This window comes from Balaenoptera acutorostrata, chromosome 11 (assembly GCF_949987535.1).
Source record: "Balaenoptera acutorostrata chromosome 11, mBalAcu1.1, whole genome shotgun sequence".
NCBI classification, from domain to species: domain Eukaryota; kingdom Metazoa; phylum Chordata; class Mammalia; order Artiodactyla; family Balaenopteridae; genus Balaenoptera; species Balaenoptera acutorostrata.
Window position 1 is genome coordinate 38,913,403 of NC_080074.1, and position 24,465 is coordinate 38,937,867.

General features: G+C 37.3%; 1 protein-coding gene across 5 annotated transcripts in view; it reads left to right on the plus strand.

Moving 5' to 3' along the window:
- Positions 1-24,465, plus strand: part of LIN7A (lin-7 homolog A, crumbs cell polarity complex component) — a 252,847-nt gene that overhangs the window by 87,647 nt on the left and 140,735 nt on the right. For 3 of the 5 annotated variants that reach the window (XM_007194951.3, XM_007194953.3, XM_007194952.3), the window contains one exon: positions 22,597-22,687. The exons of the other annotated variants lie outside the window; for them this stretch is intronic. In XM_007194951.3, the coding sequence (XP_007195013.1) occupies positions 22,606-22,687 (82 nt within the window). In that variant the 5' untranslated portion in view covers positions 22,597-22,605. The remainder of the gene's footprint in view (positions 1-22,596; positions 22,688-24,465) is intronic. 5 annotated transcript variants of the gene reach the window in all.

The window sequence follows — 24,465 nt, forward strand, 5'->3', positions numbered from 1 at the left end:
CTCTCTGGTCTTTATCCACAAAATACATATCCCGGGTCTAATTATGAGAAAAATATCAGACAAATCCCCATTGAGGGACATTTTACAAAATATCTGACCAATATGCCTCAAAACTGTCAAGGTCATCAAAAACAAGGAAAACCTGAGAAACTGTCACAGCCCAGAGTAGGCTAAGGAGACATAACTACTAAATGCATTGTGGTTTCCTGGATGGAATTCTGGAACAGAAAAAGGACATTAGGTTAAAAACTAAGGAAATCTTAAACTATAGACTTTAGTTAATGATAATGTTTTGATTTTATTGCCACATTAATTGTAACAAATATATCATACTAACATAAGCTATTAACAATAGCTTATATTGGAAACTAGGTTTGGGGTATATATGAGCTCTGTGTTCATTTTGTAATTCTTCTGTAAATCTAAAACTATTATAAAACAAAATATTAAAATATTTGGTAGAACACTTGAGAAGTTATTATATTTGAATGACCATAAATTACATATTTAGATGCAGAAATTATTTCACCATATAGATCCAACAAAGCAGAATAAAATGAAGAAGGAGTTCTAAATATGTTTATTCTTTCATGGTAATATACCATACTAAAATGTTTTACTTGAAAATTTTTGCAGCTTTTGCCTATGTAACTAATGGGCTTCAATCCTAAAAATGCTAGAGAAATAAGAAACTATATTTCAAGTGGAAAAGACAAAAATCGCAGGAAATATCAGTCATGCTCTGAAATATTATAAAGTCATTGAGAGGTTCTATATAATAGCAGTACAAAAAAGAGAGAAGGACACAGTTAAAGGGTAAAATCTACTGGGGATACATTTAATTCAAGTATTGTATTTTGGAAACTACCCAAAAGCAGTAAGAGAGTTAGCATAACGTCTGGGAAATCAGAGTGAGCAATACAATAGAATGGCAGTTCATTTGTATATTTGGAGGAAAAAAATCTGTATAATAAGAAAGAAAACAAGGTTTTGCTACATATAAAGGAAAAAAATAGTCTACACCATAAACATATTTCCCAAATAAATAACTATCTCCCAGGTAGAAAATGTGTAGCTTATAATGTGCAGTTTGAAATGCAAGGGCAATTCTGTGTCAAGAATACATCTAAAATTGACACACAGTTCATTGCAGAGATTGCTGACATTTTAATGCTTTAAAAAGTTAAGCAAAGAAATCCAAAGCTGTCATCTGAAGCATTTTAAATCTGTGACAAAATGCTTAGTAATAAAATGATGGTTCTAAGCCAAATTAAGCCACACTGGCAATCTTACTGAAAGAGAAACTGATATTTCACAAGGGCTGTGTCACATCATGTTGGAATAAGGTATCACTGATACCCAGGGTCTCTGATGCTAGAAGTGAAGTGATAGACCCTGATTTAATCCTCAGGAAATATCTTTTTCAATCCATTTGAAGATAAGGAAGCAATCTAATCATTTGGAAGACCTATGATAGTCCCTTCAAAAGACATATTATTAGGAATGTAGTTAACCACAGATCAGTGATTTCAAGGGCTTCCCCCAGTATAATAGAAAAAAAAATGTAGACCCATCCTGCCTTTGCCTAGAAAATAACTTTTTTAAATGGATAGTCCTCAAGCAACTCAAGCAATTTAACTTTATCTATTCATGATGCTAGATCAGAGAATATGTGTTAAATAGAAAAATATTTATTAGTTTTTTGGTACTCTATGCTAATACTTAAATATAGAAAATCTACACAATGTGCTATTATGAACTTAATTGTCAAAATATTTTCAAAATATGATTTTATTGATTAACTCCAAATTGAGGATGTAAATTCTACACATGCTTACTTTGGCCTGATGTCCATAGTTTGAACATTTTTTTAAAAAGCAACTAATATTTCTTTCAGTGAAGAGTAAAACACTAAAGGTGAAACAGACAGACTGATTCCTGTGATTGTTTGATAGTTATGTTGTTTAACTTCTTGGCTAAAGGAATTAATTTTGCTTATTCCATTATAGCCTTAGCACAGATCATTATTAACATTCATTTATTTAACAAATATTTACTGATCACAAAATTTGCATCAGGCATTGTGGTAAAATTCAGGGAATACAACTGTAAACAACATCAGAAAAGTCTCTATCCTCATAGAGCTTATAGTCTAAAAAAGAAGACAGATATTAATTAAATAATCATATAAACAAATATGAAATTGCTCTTGTAATAATTACTAGGAAGGACAAGTGCATGGTGCTGTGTGATTTAGTCAGACTTAGAGAAAGCTTCTCTGAGAGTCACACTTGGGCTCAGATATAGTGAGTAAAAGTTCACTAGACCAAGAGAAGAAGGAAAATTTCCCAGGTAGAGGGTAGAATGTATGCTACTAACTTATGGTGGAAGATAGTTTGGACCATGAATAAGCTTTGAAGATCATGGTAAGAATGTTTGCCTTTATTTTAAGAGAGTAGGGAAAGCATTCAAGAGTTTTAACCCAAAGTGACATAACTATTTTTGCATTTTAAAAATGTCATGCAGTCTATTATGTGAAAAAATGGTGAGATGACGCTGGCCTGGATGCAGGTAGATTAGTCAAAGGGTTATTATAGCACTCAGGAGTCAGTTTTTGAGAAGATGAGCCATGATGTTTTTACTGGAAATGCTAAAAAGTGGATAGATTTGAGAGCCATTTAGGAAGTAATATACGCTGGATTTGGTAATGCGTTGAATATGGGGGTAAGAGATAAAAGAGATTTCTGGCTAGTGTAGCCTAATGAGTATTGGAGCAACTCATTAAGATAGACTATAAAAGAAGATTATTAAAATGTAGGGAAATACAATGTGTAATTGATGATTCCATTTTGGGATGTTGACTTTAAGATACCACTGAGACATACCAGAAGGGATGACCCAAGTAGCATTTCCAGAGTGACAGAGTCAAGATCTCCAGAAATCTGCTCCCCATAAAAACAATGAGAACACTAGCAATAATTCTCAAAATCAATTTTTTTTAAAACTCTGGAAGTTAACCAAAGGCTTGCAACAATTACAGAAGTCTTTATGCAATAAAAATGGCTGAATCTCAGTAAGAAGAGTAAGTATTGTAGCATTTTAACTTGCCTTACTCCCATCACCCCCTTCCCAGCTCCATAGTAGAACTGAAAACCCACAGGCTCACAACTAAACAGCTGTAACAACCAGCAGTCTAGCAGACACTGCAGGGACAGAGTGGTTTTGGATTTTCCTAAAGTCTTATCCCCAGAGAAATGGTATTATCTGACCTTTCTAGCAGCTCCTAGGTAAAGTTTCATTCTTAGACCTTGCCTTTATTTGACCTAACTCAGAACTCTCTATGTGTGAGTCTTATCTCCAGGGTATTTGTAGAAAATATTAGTGGTAATTGTTTGATATTGCAGCTGCCTGAGGCAGTGATACTACTTGTAGCTAACAAGAGATTGACCAAAAATCTCAAAAAGGAAATGGGGAATGAGATGTTTATTGGGGGATTTGAAAAGGACTGACATATTCCTGAAAATCTAGGAGGTGATGCTCACATGCAGAGCTGTGCATATACCCAGGAATGACCTGAGAATGCCCACCTTTGGCTGATGTTGATGCTCTACCTAGGTAAGAAGTAAAGACTAAGCCAGAGTTTCAACTGTGCTGGAGCACTGAAGGCGTACCCTAACACACAAACAAAGGGTCTCAGCAAGACTGAGAGACTTACTGGTTCAGGGCCTTAACGCAAATCTCTGTCTAATCATTAGCTGATCACTAAGTTAACTAAGAAGAGACTTCATTGGCTGGATACAAGAAAGAACACAGACTGAATTAGTCCAAGAAAGTCACTCAACAAACAACTTTGCTGGTGGGGTTGTAAAGTGTTGCAGCCACTTTGGAAAACTGTTTGATAGTTCCTAAAATTGTTAAACATAGATTTACCATAAGATCCAGAAATTCTACTCCCAGGTATATGCCCAAGAGAAATGAAAACCTATGTCCACACAAAAATTCATACATGAATGTTCATGGCAGCATTACTTATAATAGCAAAAAAGTGGGAAAAAACAAATATCCATCAACTGAAGAATGAATTTAAAATATGGTGTATCAATCAATGTGATACACCATATTAACAAATTGAAGGATTAATACTATATGATAATCTCAATAGATGCAGAAAAAGCTTTTGACAGAATTCAACACCCATTTATGATAAAAACTCTCCAGAAAGTAGGCATACAGGGAACTTACCTCAACATAATAAAGGCCATATATGACAAACCCACAGCAAACATCATTCTCAATGGTGAAAAACTAAAACCATTTCCACTAAGATCAGAACAAGACAACGTTGCCCACTCTCACCACTATTATTCAACATAGTTTTGGAAGTTTTAGCGACAGCAATCAGAGAAGGAAAAAGAAATAAAAGGAATCCAAATCAGAAAAGAAGAAGTAAAACTGTCACTGTTTGCAGATGACATGATACTATACATAGAGAATCCTAAAGATGCTACCAGAAAACTACTAGAGCTAATCAATGAATTTGGTAGAGTAGCAGGGTACAAAATTAATGCACGGAAATCTCTTGCATTCCTGTACACTAATGATGAAAAATCTGAAAGAGAAATTAAGGAAACACTCCCATTTACCATGGCAACAAAAAGAATAAAATACCTAGGAATAAACCTACCTAAGGAGACAAAAGACCTGTATGCAGAAAACTATAAGACACTGATGAAAGAAATTAAAGATGATATAAACAGATGGAGAGATGTACCATGTTCTTGGATTGGAAGAATCAACATTATGAAAATGACTATACTACCCAACGCAATCTACAGATTCAATGCAATCCCTATCAAACTACCACTGGCATTTTTCACAGAACTAGAACAAAAAATTTCACAATTGGTATGGAAACACAAAAGACCCTGAATAGCCAAAGCAATCTTGAGAAAGAAAAACGGAGCTGGAGGAATCAGGCTCCCTGACTTCAGACTATACTACAAAGCTACAGTAATCAAGACAGTATGGTACTGGCACAAAAACAGAAATATAGATCAATGGAACAGGATAGAAAGCCCAAAGATAACCCCACACACATATGGTCACCTTATCTTTGATAAAGGAGGCAAGAACATACAATGGAGAAAAGACTGCCTCTTCAATAAATGGTGCTGGGAAAACTGGACAGCTACATGTAAAAGAATGAAATTAGAACACTCCCTAACACCATACACAAAAATAAACTCAAAATGGATTAAAGACCTAAATGTAAGGCCAGACACCATCAAACTCTTAGAGGAAAACATAGGCAGAACACTCTATGACATAAATCACAGGAAGATCCTTTTTGACCCACCTCCTAGAGAAATGGAAATAAAAACAAAAATAAACAAATGGGACCTAATGAAACTTCAAAGCTTTTGCACAGCAAAGGAAACCATAAACAAGAAGAAAAGACAACCCTCAGAATGGGAGAAAATATTTGCAAACGAAGCAACTGACAAAGGATTAATCTCCAAAATATACAAGCAGCTCAGTATCAAAAAAACAAACAACCCAATCCAAAAATGGGCAGAAGACCTAAACAGACATTTCTCCAAAGAAGATACACAGATAGCCAACAAACACATGAAAGGATGCTCAACATCACTAATCATTAGAGAAATGCAAATCAAAACTACAATGAGGTATCACCTCACACTGGTCAAAATGGCCATCATCAAAAAATCTACAAACAATAAATGCTGGAGAGGGTGTGGAGAAAAGGGAACCCTCTAGCACTGTTGGTGGGAATGTAAATTGGTACAGCCACTATGGAGAACAGTATGGAGGTTCCTTAAAAAACTAAAAATAGAACTACCATGTGACACAGCAATCCCACTACTGGGTATATATCCTGAGAAAACCATAATTCAAGAAGAGTAATGCACCACAATGTTCATTGCAGCACTGTTTACAATAGGCGGGACGTGGAAGCAACCTAAGTGTCCATCAACAGATGAATGGATAAAGAAGATGTGGCACATATATACAATGGAATATTACTCAGCCATAAAAAGAAGCGAAATTGAGTTATTTGTAGTGAGGTGGATGGACCTAGAGTCTGTCATACAGAGTGAAGTAAGTCAGAAAGAGAAAAATACTGTATGCTAACATGTATATATGGAATCTAAAAAAAAAAAAAAAATGGTTCTGATGAACCTAGGGGTGGGACAGGAATAATGAAACAGACATAGAAAATGGACTTGTGGACACGGGGAGGGGGAAGGTTAAGCTGGGACAAAGTAAGAGAGTAACATTGACATGTATATACTACCAAATATAAAATAGATAGCTAGTGGGAAGCAGCTGCATGGCACAGGGAGATCAGCTCGGTGCTTTGCAACCACCTAGAGGGGTGGGATAAGGAGGGTGGGAGGGAGACGCAAGAGGTAGGGATATGGAGATATGGGGATACGTATGCATATAGCTGATTCACTTTGTTATACAGCAGGAACTAACACAACACTGTAAAGCTATTATACGCCAGTAAAGATGTTAAAAAAAAATTTATGCAGGAGTGAATTGGTACGTCTTAGAGCAGTGGAGTTATGTTATAGGAACACAACTTTTGAGTGGGATTTGGAACCTAACCCTCATATAAATTGCATTTAATGCCTAAGGGCCTGAGACTGATTCCTGTTCAGTGGGGCCTCAATGGTTACTGACAGTCTGGAAAGATAGATGTAAGCAGTCAAGGTCATCTCCATATCTTTTCCAAGAATAGTATGCATGTCCAACTGCTCACATGCAAGATTTAGATTAAAATCCAGTAAACGTTGCCTACTGTGTGCCAGTGACATTTTATCTTGTTAACCTCCTCCTAAGACACAATTTATTTATATTCATTAAGTTTACAGAGGCTGATTTATTAAAACAGAATGGAGTAAATCCTTCAGGCAAACAGAAACATTTTATAATTCTCATCCATCATTTGTTCTCTATTAGGAATTTTATAGCTGTTATAAAGTCAGGAAGAATAGCAAACACACTTACTGCATGCCAGACACTGTTTCAAACAGTTTACACAGATTATGTCATTTGACCTTCACAACAACCTATTCCATAGGTACCATTTATAATCCAATTTTACAGGTGTGGACACAGAGCAAGAGACATTGTCATTTAGCCAGGGTCACACAGGTTCTAATCATTGGATCTAGGATTCAAAATCAGCAGGCTGATTTCAAAGCAGGGACTCTTAACCTTGAAGCCATACTCTCACTGAGCACCGAGTGACTCACTCCTGAGGGTTTCAACTTTGTTTTGACTTAAGTTTAACACAGTACTCCTAAAATTTTAATGCATTTAAGAATTACTGTATAAGGGTATAGACCCCAAATCAAGTTTTATAGATGATAGAAGGGGTTTTTCAAGGGCAATCTTTTGCCTTACTAGCTGACTTTAGGATTAACCTTAGGAAGAAGCAATCTCAATGTAATTTGCAAAATCACAGCCAACCTGTGAAGTAAATGCAATGTAAGTAGAAGTCAGTCCTCCCTAACAGGGTGCTGGGATATGCCAATTACAGATAACTTATCTATTCATTAGGGCTCAGAAGTTTTTAGGTAACACTAGTCTACTTGCTGTATTGCAGGTGGTTTATAAAATTTAAGATATAAAATAAATACTTAGAAATATATTTTTATTAGCAGTGTTGCCTTTTCAGACAAGTTTTAACCACTCTTCATTTATTTGTTCATTCATTTGTCCCTTTCCTCTTTCCCTTCCTTCTTTCCATCTACTCATTATTCATTCACTACTATATTTTAGGTGTGTGGACAAAATAAAGCAAAATGAAACAAAACTCAAACATGGTCTTGTCCATGTTGTTTAGCTTATGCCCTTTAAAAGAATAAGGAACTTTCATATTTTTCAGTATTGGTTTAACTCTTAGAAACATGCCCAGTGTTGATCAATGGAACTGGATCTTTTGCCTAAAACCATAGAAGAATTTTAAATGCGTTGAATTATGTCTTCATATTAATATATTAGAACTCTAATAGATAACATTCTGGTACAAGATAAGGATTATAAGAATCTCATTTGACTTTGGTAAATGCATTTGTTTGTAATCACAATACTTTCTTTTACTTGTAGATAATAGAAATAATGTGTTTAGCCCTAAAAATGTCCACCTGTTATCAAGCTGGGAGAATCAACTGCAATTGTCTATATTCTATTTTTATATGTCTACTTTAAAATTTTTCTTAATAAAAATTCCTGGATTTTAACTTCTAAACTATTCCAATGATACAAATAGAATTAGGCCGATTTGATGCCCAAATGCTGCTGTGTCCAAATGAAAACTTCTAAGTCATGAGTAACACCAGAATATTAATAAATGAAACCTGTAGGAAGTAGAGATTCCAGGCCAGTAAGATGAGGAAGTTCAACCTACATCTCATTCTGGAGGAAACACAGTTACGACCCCTCATTGCAATAAAGTAATGCCCATCTGAAAAGGTCTCATCTGATGGAGGTGTTGCCAAGTTATATTTAACTCGTTTAAATTTTATAACAAACTTGTATTTTGTATAACCAGGAAAATGGGTGTATGACTCATGGTTTCTATACAGTTAAAAGAAAAATAAAAATCAACAATAAGCCTGTGAAACAAATATACAGTATAAGCCTTTCTACCATAGAATGCACTCAGGTTTTTAAAAATTAAAAGACAATTTTCAGTGATTTTTTAAAATCAAAATAGGCCTTTTCTGTCAAAAAAACTTGTGGGGTAAGCAAGGTAATGATAACTATATATATAACTATATATATATATATATATATTGACCAAAGCTTACAAATTTGGTTTGAGTGTTTGTTTCACTTAATGAAAAGTTGTTTTCCAGAGCTCTCTTTGAAAACTGAAGACACAAAAGAAAAGTAAGTTTTGTTTATTTCTCTTTAAAAAGGATTTTTGCATTTAATAAGATGACAACTTACAGTCCACAAAATGTTTTATATTTCTTTCTGCCACTTTCAGTTCCCTCAGGATTTGTGTAAACGCTTTCCAAATTTAGCAATGGAATGTCTCAAAAAATAAAAATTTGGAAAGGCAATATTAATATTGGTAAAAGGGGTGAACATAAAAGCAAACAAAGAAGTGGAAAATTTGAGGAGTGAGAAGAAGAATAAAATAATACTTAAGAAGACAAGAAGCAAAATGCAGGCATTCTTTAATTTACACAAACATTAACTTTCTAAATTAACAAAGTAGTCAAAGAACACTGATAATAAAGTCTCAGATTTAAAGAGAATTTCTACCTGGAGTTGGTGATATCTAGGCAGTAGTATCCTTGACACATTATTATACTATAACCCAGATCTAAATCACATTGTGAAGATGAGGGCCCAGAGAATATGAAAGCCAAATTATTGAAGCAGCATATTTGAAGTCAGAGGTTCTCTACTTACATAGAAGAAACTACTAGTCATTGAGTAGGTGGATCCCAAAGGAAACTACTAAAAAAGAAAAATGACCTGTCGGATGATAATTAAAATTACCTGCAGGCTTAGCATTGATGGTGTACCGCAATCCTTAGCATGCCGGGAGACATATAGTAAAATACCTCTTTCCTCACAAATCTATTTTTCAATCAGATTACTTGGTCATATTTTCCGAGGAACTATATTTCCAACTCTATATTGAAAATGAGTAGATGAATGGCATTTTCTTTATTTTTAAAATGCCTTGAAAGTCAACTTCACGGACCGTATCTCTTCAATAACCTAAGGAGTCAAGGGAGGAAAACATTCAGACATGGGATATAAATAATAAGTGAAGAAAATACAAGTATAGAGATGAAGGAAAATTGAAGAGCAGAAGTATAAATGCTGTAATTTTACTTACACTTTTTCTCCTGAATGATGTTGAATGCAACAATTAACCTGGCTCTAACCTCCACCCACACCTCCCATTGACTCAGTGGGAACTCTTCACAGAGCTGCAATTATGAGCTGCACATAACACAGAATTGTTAACTTGCTCATTTACCATCTCTCCTATTTCCTAAATTTATTATCTCATCTCCTACTATGAAGCTTCCACTGATATCAAATGCGGATACTTTATGTCTCAAGAGCTATAATATTTATATATATATCTCATGTGAAAATGAAAGATTAAAAATCTCATATCTATGGTTAAAATATGTCTTTCACACATATGAATCTCTGTTTTATATGACCACTAGTCTGAATAAAAATGCCAATCACTATGTACTAACACATTATGATGCTGAAAATCTAGGGTGGGAATTTTGTCCGCATAAAGACTTGGGGTAAGGAGAGGAAGATACCTCCCGCCTGATAATACAATTTCTACAGGCTCAGTAACATGTTCCATTTTTTTCTCCAGGCTTTGTCTCTAATTTTAAAACTGATGTTAATATTAATTAGAATTGACAAAAATGACCCAGTATAGGCACCACCATTTAAATCTTTATAGCCACTCTCTGTCCTCATCTAGTTCATTTTCCTCAAAACATTTCAACTGAATGAATGTATTATTATCATTATTTCAAAGCTTACTTTGGAATGAATAAGTTTTCTAAATAATTCCCTAAAACATCTCCTAATGAATATCTTATTTTCTATGTAATAGCAGTATTTTCATTATATCCTCTCCATAACAAAATCTCTCATTTTTTTTTCCTGTTATTTCATTGTTCTTTTTATACTACCTGGAGATAAGATAAGCTACTACAGTTAGTAGGAGTTTACAAAAGAGCAAAGAGTTTGGGGGGATATATACAGTGACGTTTTAGGGAAGATGTGAGGTGTTAAGAAATCTTGAGTCCTCAGAATTTCAAACTTTGGCTACTTCTTACTTTTCCTTTGTATACTAGAGATGCTTCTTTAGCCAGAGTCAAAAGCCTTCAAAAAAGTAATGTTGTTTCATATCTTCCATGATGAACAATGAAGAAAATGGCATTGAGTGCTATCCAGCCAATCAACCAAGCTATAGTTTGGTGTGAAGGCCTGTCTGTGTGACCTCAGAATGGTCTTTTCTCTTCATATGTGACTAGAACATCACCAGTTGATATGGATAATTTTGACTTTCTGCTACTCTATTTAGAATTTGTAATCATTTTTCTATAATAAATTTTAATATACTATTTCAAGAAGAACGTCCTCACCTTCCTGCTCAAAAACTTTAATGGCCTTCTGAATAAATTCTAAACTTTTCTGAGTGACTTCCAAAGCCCCCTATGGTACCTGCCATTCCCCTTCCCTACCAGCTTCTTTCTAATCTTAATATTTTGCTACTTCCTTCACATCTTCCATGTTTCAATAATAACATACATGCCATTGCTTCCTGAGGCATACATTTACACATTCTGTTCAGTTCAACTGAAATGTCTATTCAGTTCTACCTCCACCTAAAAAATCTTTCTGTTTTTAAAGACGCAGCATAAATGACATGTCTTTCATGATGCCTACCATGTTCCATGTAATCCTTTGTTCATATATTTTAATGTTGTGGCATTTACCAAGCCCCACCTTATTCTGGAGATAATTATGACAGCTATATGTTACTGTAGGGCAGGGGTCACATTTTATCTATCCTTTTCTTCTAAATCTCCATAGAATATAGTAGAGCAAATACCTTGTACAAATTAAGCAATCAATAAATATAGTGAACTAATTTTTCATTGTAAAATGCATTTAAAGTGAAGTTTATCTTCTAGGAAAAATGATTATTTTACTCATTCTTTTATTCACTAGTGTTTATTGAGCACTGGTTTTATGCCAAGCAATGAATATACAGTGGCAAACCAAACATTGTCTCTCTGCTCATGAAATTTACAATCTAGTGTTATAGTGAAGTATAAAAAGCACTGAACTGATTGTCACTTGGCTTTCAGTCTGAGCCCTGTTCCTCACTAGCTAGGAAAAGTTGGGCAGATGATTTAATCTCTCTGGATCTCGTTTGCCACTATTGGTCAGATTTGATGTTCTTTAACATCCTTAATGGCTCAAAAATATCATTATATTTTATTTTGACTCTGGAGGAATACATTTGGGTGGATGCAACTTGTTCAATAGTATATATGTCAATATCAATGCTGTCCTTTTTTTAGAATTAAATTGCTTTCTCTCTGTTTGGACCAAATACAGTAAGAGTATGTGTGGGTATTTACTAAGTAATATCAAATAGTCATGAAAAATAGTAATCAGCTTCAAACAAATATTTTAGTAGGCCTAATATAATTTACTAAATGTTAGTAATAAATATAGGACTGGTATGTATTGCTTTAGACAAATGATGACCATATTGAAAATTCTTGGCCAGGAAGTTCCCCAGAGTAATGAGAGATCCTTCCATTTATGTTCACTCAATCAGGCAGTAATGATGGAAAAGATAACTTTCCCAAATCAGTTCTGTGCTTAAGAAGGAACTAGGATACTGAAGAATGGCTAGTATTTAAACGTGCTCAAGTCTCCCCTTAAACACACCATTAATGTTCCATGTTTGGAGAAGTCATTTCCTAACCTAAACATTGATTTAGGTTATAGATTCTCACTGTACCATGTACTTCCCTTAATAGCATTTGTAACTATTTTAATTGAGAAGTAATTCCACAGATACCAATAATTCCAGTAGAGTATCAGTGGTCTTGATTACTGCTTTATCTTCAGGGCTTTATCTTCAGTGCACAGGGCTTGGTGCATAGCAGCCACTTGACATGAAACTATATAATGAATGAATGAATGTATTTTCTTTCTCTCTCTCTCTATCTCTCTCTAACACACACACACACACACACACACACACACACACACACACACTTCTGAAGCAAATAGCTTTCATAACTACCGGTAATAAAATTTGCTCTTAAGCTTTAAAAAAATCACCACTAAGTTGACTTTTTAAATATTTGAGGAGCGGTACAGGAAGGAGTAGTAGAGGGAAAAAAAGAGAAGAGCTCATGATGGTGATCACTGCCCCCTAAAAATTGCTGAATACACACAGCCACCCATTCTCCTCCTAGGAGGCCTTCACCTGTCTTCTCCAGGGATCAGGAAAAGCAAGCACCTTAGATGCTGCCACTGCCTATTAACTGTACTGGAAAACATTATCCCTTGCATTAAAACTATATATCCATCTTTTTTAATATCTCTGTATTACCGAATTGTGATAATGTATGTCAACAATTCATGTGCAGAGTTCAAAACTGACTTCAGTATGGAAATTCAAAAATGAATATTTGTGTGTCCATGCATGCACACACACACACACACACACACACACACTCACACACACTTAAAGTAGACACCAAACAGAAATTTTTAAAAAACACTAGTAGTCTTTTGGGATAGAGACAATTTTCTTGACCTTTTGTAAATACAAATTTGACACAGAGTGTAGTTGCAATAAAGAGAAGACCAGTAGAGAGCACTACATGCATTAACATTTAAATATTCTTTTGAATACTAAATAGTAACAACATTGAATTAAAAAATAGTATTTCTCACTTTAAATTACTTAGAGTTTTCTCTAATTAGTGAATCAATGTGTTACTTTATTTGAAAAAACAAGGTACTTAAACATCTTCTTGTGTTTTCATTGTCTTCCTATCTCATTTGGTGGAAATAAAACCTTCAATAAAACAAATATCCAAAAGTGGATTGTTTTAGGCTCTTAATTTTTAACTTGCTTTAGACACTGTTAGCTTCTCAGTTGAAAATTGTGGTGATCATCATTGATTTACTTGATTGCTGGATGGTGCTTCATACCACATATTTTGCAGACAAAAATGGTCATCAGTCTATGGCAAATAGTTTTTTTCAATCACTTTGGCATTTTAGGTTCAATTAAATATGACAGTTCTATAGAAAAGAGGTATCAATTCTCATGAGATAGAATGCCTACAATGAAGCAGGAATAAAATGGCTGCAGGTATGATAATCTGAGAGCATTATCATTGAAAAGGGCCACATTAGTCCTGGGTTATACGGAAGTACACAGTTATAACCGAGTGGAATTTATGCTCATAAAGATGATATAAACAAGAAAGATTTTCCTTCTTAATGCTGTTTGAGATAGCAAAAACCTAGAAACAACCTGAAAGTTCATCTATAAGAGAAGATTTCAGTGGAATTTTTTGAAGTAGTTAAAAGAGATTTTACATATATAATGTATTGATATGAAAATATCACTAGATAAAATAATCAAGGTGTAAAATATGGTATATAAGGCTATTTGAGTTTTTAAAAAGATATGTGAACACACATGTATGTGTGTAGACACATATATATGTGTATGTACATATGATTTCTGAAAGAAGACACGAAAATTCCTGTTAACATTGGTTACTTGTGGTAAGATTTTGTAATACCTATCAAGAATTGTTTTCCATGTGCATGTTCTTACACTTAACATTTCAAAACAAAATTCCTCGTTAAAAAGAAAATATATTAACTACATAAAAGACTTAATAGTTTACTTGCTTGTCCCAGGTTAAAAATGGCGGAGATTTGCTTTCTTTCTTCATTTATTTGCAATTGCTTTGATTTGGGGTCTAGACAAAAATATTTGTTTGGCTTGATTTGCCACTACTGATCTATGCAAAATTCGAGGTGACAGGAACCTGATGATATTTAGAGTTAAAACATTTTTCATTTGCCTTAGTTTTTTTTAAATTTTTATTCTAGTTAAATCCTCAAGAAGCCAAAATAAAGTCATAATTGTATTTATTATGCAAGTAAATGCTTTGAGCAAGAAGTAAAATTAAGAAATCACTGAAAGAGGAAGTTTCTCAGAGACACTGTATTTCAGGACGGTGTCTTGCATAGCTGCGGACTTGGGGAATGGCACAATAAGATTATAAGCTTCAGAAAGATCCACCTACACGAGCAAGGGGATAAGAATTCATCGAGGACCGGAAAAGCAGGGAAGGCAGAGAAGCAGAGAATGAGGCACTTAGTTTAAGAAAAACATAATTTGACCCCACTGAGAAGTTTTAGGAAAAAGATATTACACTTTATGCTTCAGGTTGAGCCTAAGAAAGATCACATTTAAATGCAAACCGATTAAAATTGTAGTGATTTTTGCTTTAATTTAGAGAACTGGAGGATAAAAATAAGAGTTTATAACTCTCTCCTGAATGTGCTGTCCATGCTAATGTTGCATTTTGCTCTCAAACTTGCTAATTACTGGCAGTACGGCCCTCAGCACACCTACAGTAAATTCTGTTACTGCCTCAATTACTGTATTGTGTCACAATCTGGGAAGAATTTGAAGATGGCCTTTTCATCTGTTTCTTCCTAATATTCCTAATTAATTCCATTGTACCAGAATTTGAGAGAAGTAAGTTGGGCAGGATTAAGAAAAAAAATGAAAGTCAGGAACTGAGGTGCTTTTCAAGAGAAAGCCATTTAAACCATATTTTAAATAAAGCTAAAGTTTGAAACAAACAAACCTTGAACATCCTTAGTGTCCTTTTTAAGGATCAAGGCAATAGAGTTCTCTCATCACCATGGTAAGATTCTCTAGTAACATAGGCACTCAATTATGATAATCTTGTCCCTCCTTTTTTTTAGTTCTCATGAAATCCCATAGAAGATCTGGTCCACTTGGTTAGCAATCTTTTGATTCAAAATTGCAAAGAGTAGCTTTCTCCTCAAAGGTGTGACATTTTATTATCCGCATACAGGAAAGAAAATATCTCCAAGTCTCCTCTAAAAGTGAATGTAGGGACTTCCCTGGTGGTGCAGTGGTTAAGAATCTGCCTGGCAATGCAGGGGACACGGGTTTGAGCCCTGGTCTGGGAAGATCCCACATGCCGTGGAGCAACTAAGCCCGCGTGCCACAGCTACTGAGTCTGTGTGCTACAACTACGGAAGCCCGCGCACCCAGAGCCCGTGCTCTGCAACAAGAGAAGCCACTGCAATGAGAAGCCCTCGCACCACAACAAAGAGTAGCCCCCGCTCGCTGCTACTAGAGAAAGCCCACACGCAAAAACGAAGACCCAACACAGCCAAAAATAAATAAAATAAAAATTAAAAAATTTATTTAAAAAATAAATAAATAAAAAATAAAAATAAAAAAAACCACATTACTTTAAAAATAAAATAAAATAAAAAATAAAAGTGAATGTAAACTGCCTCCAGGAAGCATTCAAAGAATCCAGACTTTTTTTTTTATGTATGCCTTTAACATATACAAATTTATACTATCACTTATTCTTGTTGATACATCATTGTGTAATTCATACTATGCCTTTCCATTGATGCTTCTCTCTCCTTTCCAAATATTTTGTAATTCCTCAGAAATAACATGAATGTCTCCTATTCTAACTCCATCCCAGGCCCAGCATCCTTGTCAGTACTCCATCAAATACAGGGTAGATATGTTATTTTAAAAAATTTTTGTATCAAACACAATGTGACTTATTTTCTGATCATTCTAATGTTGCCTGCTTCCTGCTGCATGTTTCATCACAACTTTCTATTTTATTTTCCTTGTGGACTTCATGGTATGATGGCAAATGTTTAACAAGTAGCTTTCCTGAGGAAAAAACAAAGCTTCCATATTTAGTATTTGCCAATATCCATGGTGTAAACACTCCCACCATGGCCAGTCTAAAGATACCAATGTGATGTCACTAAAAGTGACGTTGGGGCAAGATGCACATAACTGGGTCTCACATAACAGTGTGAACAGGCTTCAGCATATCACTGTGGTTCTTACTACTACCTAAGATTATCTGATTTATTGTTTATTTGTGTTTTATCTGTTTCCCTTCATAAAAACTAAGCTCCATAAGGAAAGTCACTCCCTCTATGTTTACCGCTGAACATAGAGCAGTGTCTAGCATATACAGTAGCAGGTGCATCATAAAGATTTGTTGGATAAAAGCATAATTGTAGACTCAAAATTGAGTATATTAAAAAATTTTAAGATGTGATGGTAATAAAAATATTTTTAAAAAACCATTAAAGTTTGTGGGTTCTAAAAGTTCAGAAATATCTCCTGAGTAGATGAGAGAAAGAGATGAGTCCAGTATCACTTTTAAAAATCATTTTATCTTGCCTCTCTTGCATCTATTAGGCTTTCCCAATGGTGTAACTATGAGGTGGGGATGCATAAAGAAAAAAGGAAAATTGTAAGCTTTGAATTTAAATTTCATTATAAAAGATCAATCATAACTTCTGTGAAAATAGAAAAATGTTCATTTCAAAATGAAACAAAAACATCATTTTATATTCTATGAATTAAATAGGCATAAATGAAATATACAATTACCAGAAAGACTTTTTGCACTTATTACATGTGCTATTGCCTATGGCAGAATCAGAGCAAACATTAATTATTATATTTATTATTTGCATGATAACTGGTAATGTAAAATAATTCAAATAAGACCCTACAAGTGAGGATTATTCAGATTTCAGAATTCTTTCAGAGTTTTTAAAAATTTCTTTTGAGGACTTCCCTGGTGGCGCAGTGGTTAAGAATCTGCCTGCCAATGTAGGGGACACGGGTTCGAGCCCTAGTCTGGGAAGATCCCACATGCCACGGAGCAACTAAGCCCATGCGCCACAATGACTGAGCCCGCGCTCTAGAGCCCACAAGCCCACGTGCTGCAACTACTGAAGCCTGTGCGCCTAGAGCCTGTGCTCCGCAACAAGAGAAGCCACCACGTTGAGAAGCCCGCGCACTACTACAAAGAGTAACCCCTGCTCAGTGCAACCAGAGAAAACCCATGCACAGCAACGAAGACCCAACACAGCCAAAAATAAATAAATTAAAAAAAATTTTTTGAAAGAAATGAAAAATAATTAAAATCGACATTTTATATTTTTATTTCATCTTCAATTTTCTAACATCCAACACTGAATTAGTAACTCTTTATTTCATTCTGATGTTAGTAGTTTTTAATGTAGATGCTACAACACAATTTTTTTTTCTTAGCCTGGATAGTCTGTACATTTCATTGTATGATGGGCACAAAGCTATCCATGAGAGGTTCATTACATTTCTGTTAATTACATTATCTTTCACAACCTGACTCTCAATGGCCCTGTTTAGGCTTGTTTTTCTTGTGCTCCAAATTGAACTGCCTATTTTGCCCAAATGCACCATGTCTGCTCTCCCATCCCTGGCTTTTCTCTCCCACTTCTCAGAATGCCCTTTTCCCTTATCTCTGTCTTTTGTAATCCTGACATTATTCTAGACTCAATTCAGTCCTCAAATTATTCATTCTCTGCACAGCACATAGTCACTAATTGATCTCTTTCTTGTTTGTTTCTTAGTTTGTTTATTGTCTTTCTCTCCCGTATAGAATATAAGCCAAGTGAGAACAGGGCCTTTTCTTGTTCACTGCAATATCCCAGTGCCTAGAACAGCGTCTGGGATATAGTTAAGTACAGTATTTATTGACTGAACAGACAGATAAGTAGTTATTAAAACAAGTCTAAGATTCAGATATTTTACCGTGAACATACTTGCCACTCAGTTTAAAAAAGCTCTAAGGAGAGAATAATATAGTAAGATTCTCTATGATTATTCAAAAAAAACACAAACCTTTATATTCCAAAGTATAGGTTGGCACTTCATCTTAATCTAGTGCTATTTTGACAAAGCTGTGAGAATCAAAGAAGATAACATGATATCATGACTCAGTCAAAAATAATTTCTAACACCCAAGGCTGAAAGAATTCCAGTTCGTAGGTGCTGTTTTCCTCATATGAAACTGTGCTTATTATACTCCATTTATAATCTAACTAAACACATTTTCTTGGTATGCTAATGCTTTATTCAAACCTTCTCTTGATTTTGTCATTTAATTCACAAAGATTCAATTAAATGAAAGAGACCTTAACGTAACTTTGAATGAATTTTTTAACAAGAAGAGACTTCATATTCAAAATAGGTAGTCATTTTAATATTAACCTGTATTTATATAAAATGGAACCAGTGTCATAGTTCTTTCCTCCTTTGACCTAAATTTCCCCCATGCATTTCTCTCTTTGAGTATATCTCAAGGATAACAAAAAAGAGAAAGGATACACACACACACTCATATGTGGAACTCTGAAATAAAAGGCTGAAATCACTAAATCTTGAATAATGCAAGATGAAGTGTGTTTCTCAGTGGAAAGCACAGGGGCTCTTGAATACAGGTGCTACTATTCTTTTTTTTTTTAAAGACATTTACCTTTTTAAAAAATTTTTATTTATTTTTTGGCTGCATTGGGTCTTCGTTGCTGCGCGCAGGCTTTCTCTAGTTGCAGTGAGCAGGGGCTACTCTTCGTTGCGGTGCATGGGCTTCTCATTGTGGTGGCTTCTCTTGTTGTGGAGCATGGGCTCTAGGTGTGTGGGCTTCAGTAGTTGTGGCACGTGGGCTCAGTAGTTGTGGCTCGCGGGCTCTAGAATGCAGGCTCAGTAGTTGTAGTGCATGGGCTTAGTTGCTCCACGGCATGTGCTATTGCCTATGGCAGAATCAGGGCAAACATTAATCTTCCCGGACCAGGGCTCGAACCCGTGTCCCCTGCATTTGAAGGCAGATTCTTAACCACTGCAGCACCAGGGAAGCCCCAGGTGCTACTAGTTTTAAGCAAGTTGCTTAACCTCTCTGAGTCTCAGTTTACTTATCTATAAAATGGGATAATAATATCTAATCCTCTGGGCTGAAAAGATAAAGAGAAACCAACCTAGCTCCAAGCCTGGCATATAAAGAGTTCAATAAGTATTTCTGAATTAATGAATTTCGTTGAAAATAAAGGTGCCACAGAGGTAAATTACTATATATCATTTAATGAAAAATTGCACTGATTGTGTAACCAAATAGCTAAAAGTATAATCACAGGTGTTTTTAACAATTCCCTGATTAATACACAATCAGCAAAGCAACACACATGTGAATGGATCAAGTATATTGACCTTGATGAAACACTGTGGTTGGTACAGGAGTGGTCCAGGCAGTTACTCAGGAGACCTAAGCATGGTCATATCTACCAAAGCAATACAGTAGATTAAGGATATTTTCTTATCTTTCTGCATGTCTCAATTAGAAATTCACAAATGTTATTAGAGACAGTAGTTATTCATCCTTCATAAAAAACAAAATCTAACAGATAATGAATTGTTTATTATTCATTTTTTACACCTGTGCAGACATAAGCTAAAGGCATTGAACTTGCCACTATTAGAAATAATAACTAACGAATATATGGTGATTTGTGCTTTCTCGTCCTGTCTTTTTCAATCCATACAAAAACTCTACAGAGTCAACACAGAGGGAGAATGGTAGAGTAAATTTTCAATTAGGGAGCTCAAAACATAAGTCCAGAAACATTCTATTAAATGTTTGGTGCTGAGGCTACATCAGGAAACAAAAAGACAAAAAGCCTACCTTCATGGACTTCACAATCTGGGATTTGTATTGAAATTATGGCTTTTAGATTTATGAATCAAGCCACTAAAGTACATATTCACAATACAGGAGGTTGTTAAGAACTACATTAGTGGCCAAGGGATTTGTATGTTCTTTTCGTCCTCAGTGATTGAATGAGGTTTGATATTTTGTGCAAAGCCTTGGAACGTACTCTGTTGTTATCGTCCACAATTCAACTTCTGTCTGTTGTTTGATTTAGGGGAGATGAATAATGATAGTCCACCAGAACTGTTGCTTCTTCCTGTCTCCCACAGCACTTCCTTTCTGCGGTGCTTAGAGCACTTACTGCTCTCGTTCTTGCTCAGAGCTTGCTCATATTCTCACAGCCAGCTCATTATTTGTCTCCCAACTTGTACTGAGCACTGTCTAGAAAAAGGGCCATGTCTCATTAATCTTTGCATGGCTAGCGCCTAGCAGAGTGTTGCCATACAGTTCAGGTGGGATGGATGTTTGTTGTATGAATATATTTGTATATACTTTACTGTTTTCAAAGCACATACATGTGCATGATCTCATCAGACCCTCACAAAACTCAGTGAGATTGCAGGGAAGGATTAGTTCCCTCATTTTACAGAACCTCAGTGAGACTGAAGATTACAAATGCCCTTGTTTGACAGATGAAGAAACTGGGGATCAGTGAGAGATTTGATTTCTGAAAAGCACATAACTAAGACTTGAATTTCCAGATCAGTGTTCTGTCTAAACACTTTCTTTCTGAAAAGTACATAACTAAGACTTGAATTTCAAGATCAGTGTTCTGTCTACACACTAAATGAAAATATAGGCATGCTGAACTATGATTTTCCTTATGTCTTTAAGGTCTGTTAGGTGTTTGGCCAATCATTTATGACTTTCTCAAATCACTGGTGAAATCTTGTTTGTTAGTTTTTTTTCAAATGTAAACCATGAGATGGGAAAGGTTTTCAGAAACCATCCATATTGTAATCAGAAGACAATGATGTAGATTATACGCAAATATTTTGCTGTAAAACTGTGTCTGTCTTCAGGAGTATATTGCTAGCCAAAACAATTCTGCTCTGTCATAGGGAAGGTGATGGAGGCAGCTTTGTCATTTCCAATCCTGAACCCATAGTCATCACCCTTCTGCTTACACAAGATTTCTATATGCCTCTTAATTTCTTGATCAAAAAATGAGAGTCCCTTCAGTGGCAAGATAGTGAAAGCAGTCTGTTGGGGTGAAGTGGTCACAGCTAATAGTTGAAGGTTCTAGTAACTGAATCTTGATCAACTGACTCTAAAGTCACCCTTTTAAAAACATCACCTCCCATTAGATTACAGGCTATTGGAAGGCAGGGACTGTATTGAATCCCCAAGTCAGGCCATGGCTTAGTTCAATTCCTGTCTCATATGTTAATTAATCAGCAAGTGGCAACCCTGAGGATCAGCCTGGAAGAGTGCTAGGGACATGTTTTTCAAACTTAGTGATAGAAACTTCTCTTTGTGTTTTTAATTGTTTTCTCATTGTGATTTTTAATTTAAAACCATTATTAAGAAGTTTGCTAGTGAGATAAGTTATTTTCTAGGCAATATACCCAGGTCTTTAACGGGGGCCTAGTAATGGAACTCTGGCTTTAAGTCAGTTATCTTGTGTACAGTTATAAGTCAACATTCCAAAATAAACTTTAACAGAAATTAACAGCAACTACAATTAAACCCCAACATTTCTGAACTAGAAGCATTTTCTTTCTAGGGGATGGGATTAAGGGCTTGACAAATTCTCTTAATCGGAAAAAAATCATCTCTCTGCCTCCCTCCCCTCCATCCCCTCCCTTTCATTCTTCTCCCTTCCCCCAGACGCACGTACACTCTGACCATTTTGTTTGAGTGGAAAGTTGAAAGAAAGCAACACACTAGCTACACGCATCCAGCGCTCCTTGGGGTGGAAGAGCAAAGTTCTAGGGCAGAGCCTTCCTTGCCAGAGCCGGCGATGCTTTCGCTCTCCGGTACCTGCTCAGCTTCACGCCGCATCTGAAGGTCCGCCCCTCGCGGAACAGTTGCGTCTCCATCTGGCTGCCAACCCACCCAAGCCTCCTCTCCTCCACAACCACCACCTTCCCTCCTTGCCCCCTCCTTTCCGTCTTCCCTCTGCACCCCGCCCCCAATCTCCTCCTCTTTTTCTCACTACAAGCGGTTGCTGATGCTGAAGCTGAGCGTCACTTCGGCTCCCACGGCAGACATGGCGACATTGACAGTGGTCCAGCCGCTCACTCTGGACAGAGGTAAGGGAGCAGCTCACCCGCCAAGCCATTGCGTCCCCTCTGCCTCCCCCTCTGCCCCCGCCAACTCCCACCGGGACCGCCAGACGCGCTCGGGCAGGGGGAGCAGGGCAGTGAGGACGAGCGAAGAAGGCTTTCGCGCTGAGAGCAGGATACTTTCTTCCCCTTTTCTCTGCCCGCCACGTCCCCGCTGCCCCCTTCACGCCTCACTCGCCCGGCACAAGGGTGCCTTCGCCGGGCTCCGGCGCCCCCGCCGCCACTCCCAGCCCCTCGCCGGATCGCCTCCGGGCCGCCGGCTTTGTTGGAGCGGAGGCGCGGGGATCGCTCGGCGCCCGCCCGGGTGTCGGGGTTGGTGAGGGGCAGGGAGGAAGCTTGCCGTGCCGGGCGAGGGCGCCTGCAGCCGGAGACCGGGGAAGCCTGGCGAGTGAGCCGCTTGCCAGCCTACGCTGCCGGGGGCCTGGGAGGAAGGAAGTTTGTCCCCGAGCCGGGGGGCGAGGGTCGGTCAGGCTGCGGGTGCCCGGGCAGCCGCCCGGGGGCGGACAAGGCGTACCCCGTGTGACCTGTGCCGGGGCGCACGGCGGCTGGGCTGCCGCGGCGGGGAGCTGCCCTCGGCCGAAAGGGCAACGCGGAGCGCGGGCAGCCTTGCCGGCGCCGGGGCGCAGCGTCGCGGCAGCCGTGCCCTGCTCTCCCGGGCTTCGCGCTCTGAAGGCGCCAGGGGTCGCGTCTGCCCTCGTCGCCGGCGGCTCTCCGGCAGTGGCAACTCACAGTTTCTCCTGCCCCAGCCAGCCTCGTCCTCTCCCAGCCCTGTGCCACCGCGGTGCCCCGACTGCGGAAGGCGCTGGGACGCAGCGCAGGCTGGGTTGAAATTCAACTTTTGACCTCCGACCCTGTGCGTCCTGCTCTCTGACTTGACTGGGGAAGCAATGTTTGCTTCCTTCCCAGGCCCTCCCCAAGCCTAAGGATGGAAACCTCCGCTGCGATCTCGGCCTCTCCGGTGCATCCGTGCGGGGTTATACCTGTCCTTTGCGTGTTCGAGTTTCCTTTCTGGCTTCCGACGTCCAGTTATGAATGCGCTGAGTCTCACGACTCTGCAGCGGAGGACACCTGCTCGTCCTGGTCCGCAGCGGCAGGATTTAGGACCGTGGGCGGCCATTTGGAAATGGTGTGCTCAGATGAAAATAATTTAGTCCGATGTGCCTCTAAAAATATTCTTTCTAGCGGATTAACCTGGACTGTGGGGCAAGGCAAAAGAGCATCCTGCTGCGAGTACAGTGAAAAAGCCAGGGCAAACTTAGTGAGGTTTTTAATTTGGAGAGATTGTGGGTGACTTTAACGTAATCTCTTGGCGCCAGAGCGGATGTTATGTGGTGCCCATAGCAACCTTACTTGGGGTAGGAGTTGAAAGATAAAAAAATAATTGATTTTATGTTGGAAAATGTTGGTTTGCAAGCTAGTAAATTAATAACAGTAGTTTAAAAGGTAAGAAATCCATTGCATAATCCATGATTTCTCCCCAGGATCATCATTTGCACTAAGCAGGATAAATCCATTGCCTCTAAAAACCAAACAGATGGCAAGCTATTAGAAATTATGGATTTCCCAAGTATTTCTGTTTTAATGTAATGAGATCTTATATTGTCCCATTCCTAAATCATAGTCTTTAAACATCCCAAGTTAAACGACTACGTTAGGAGAGAAAACGAACAAGCAAACAAACTCCAAGAAAAGTACATACCTGAGGAATTTTATATACTACTACTACTAAAAACATTTCACTTTGG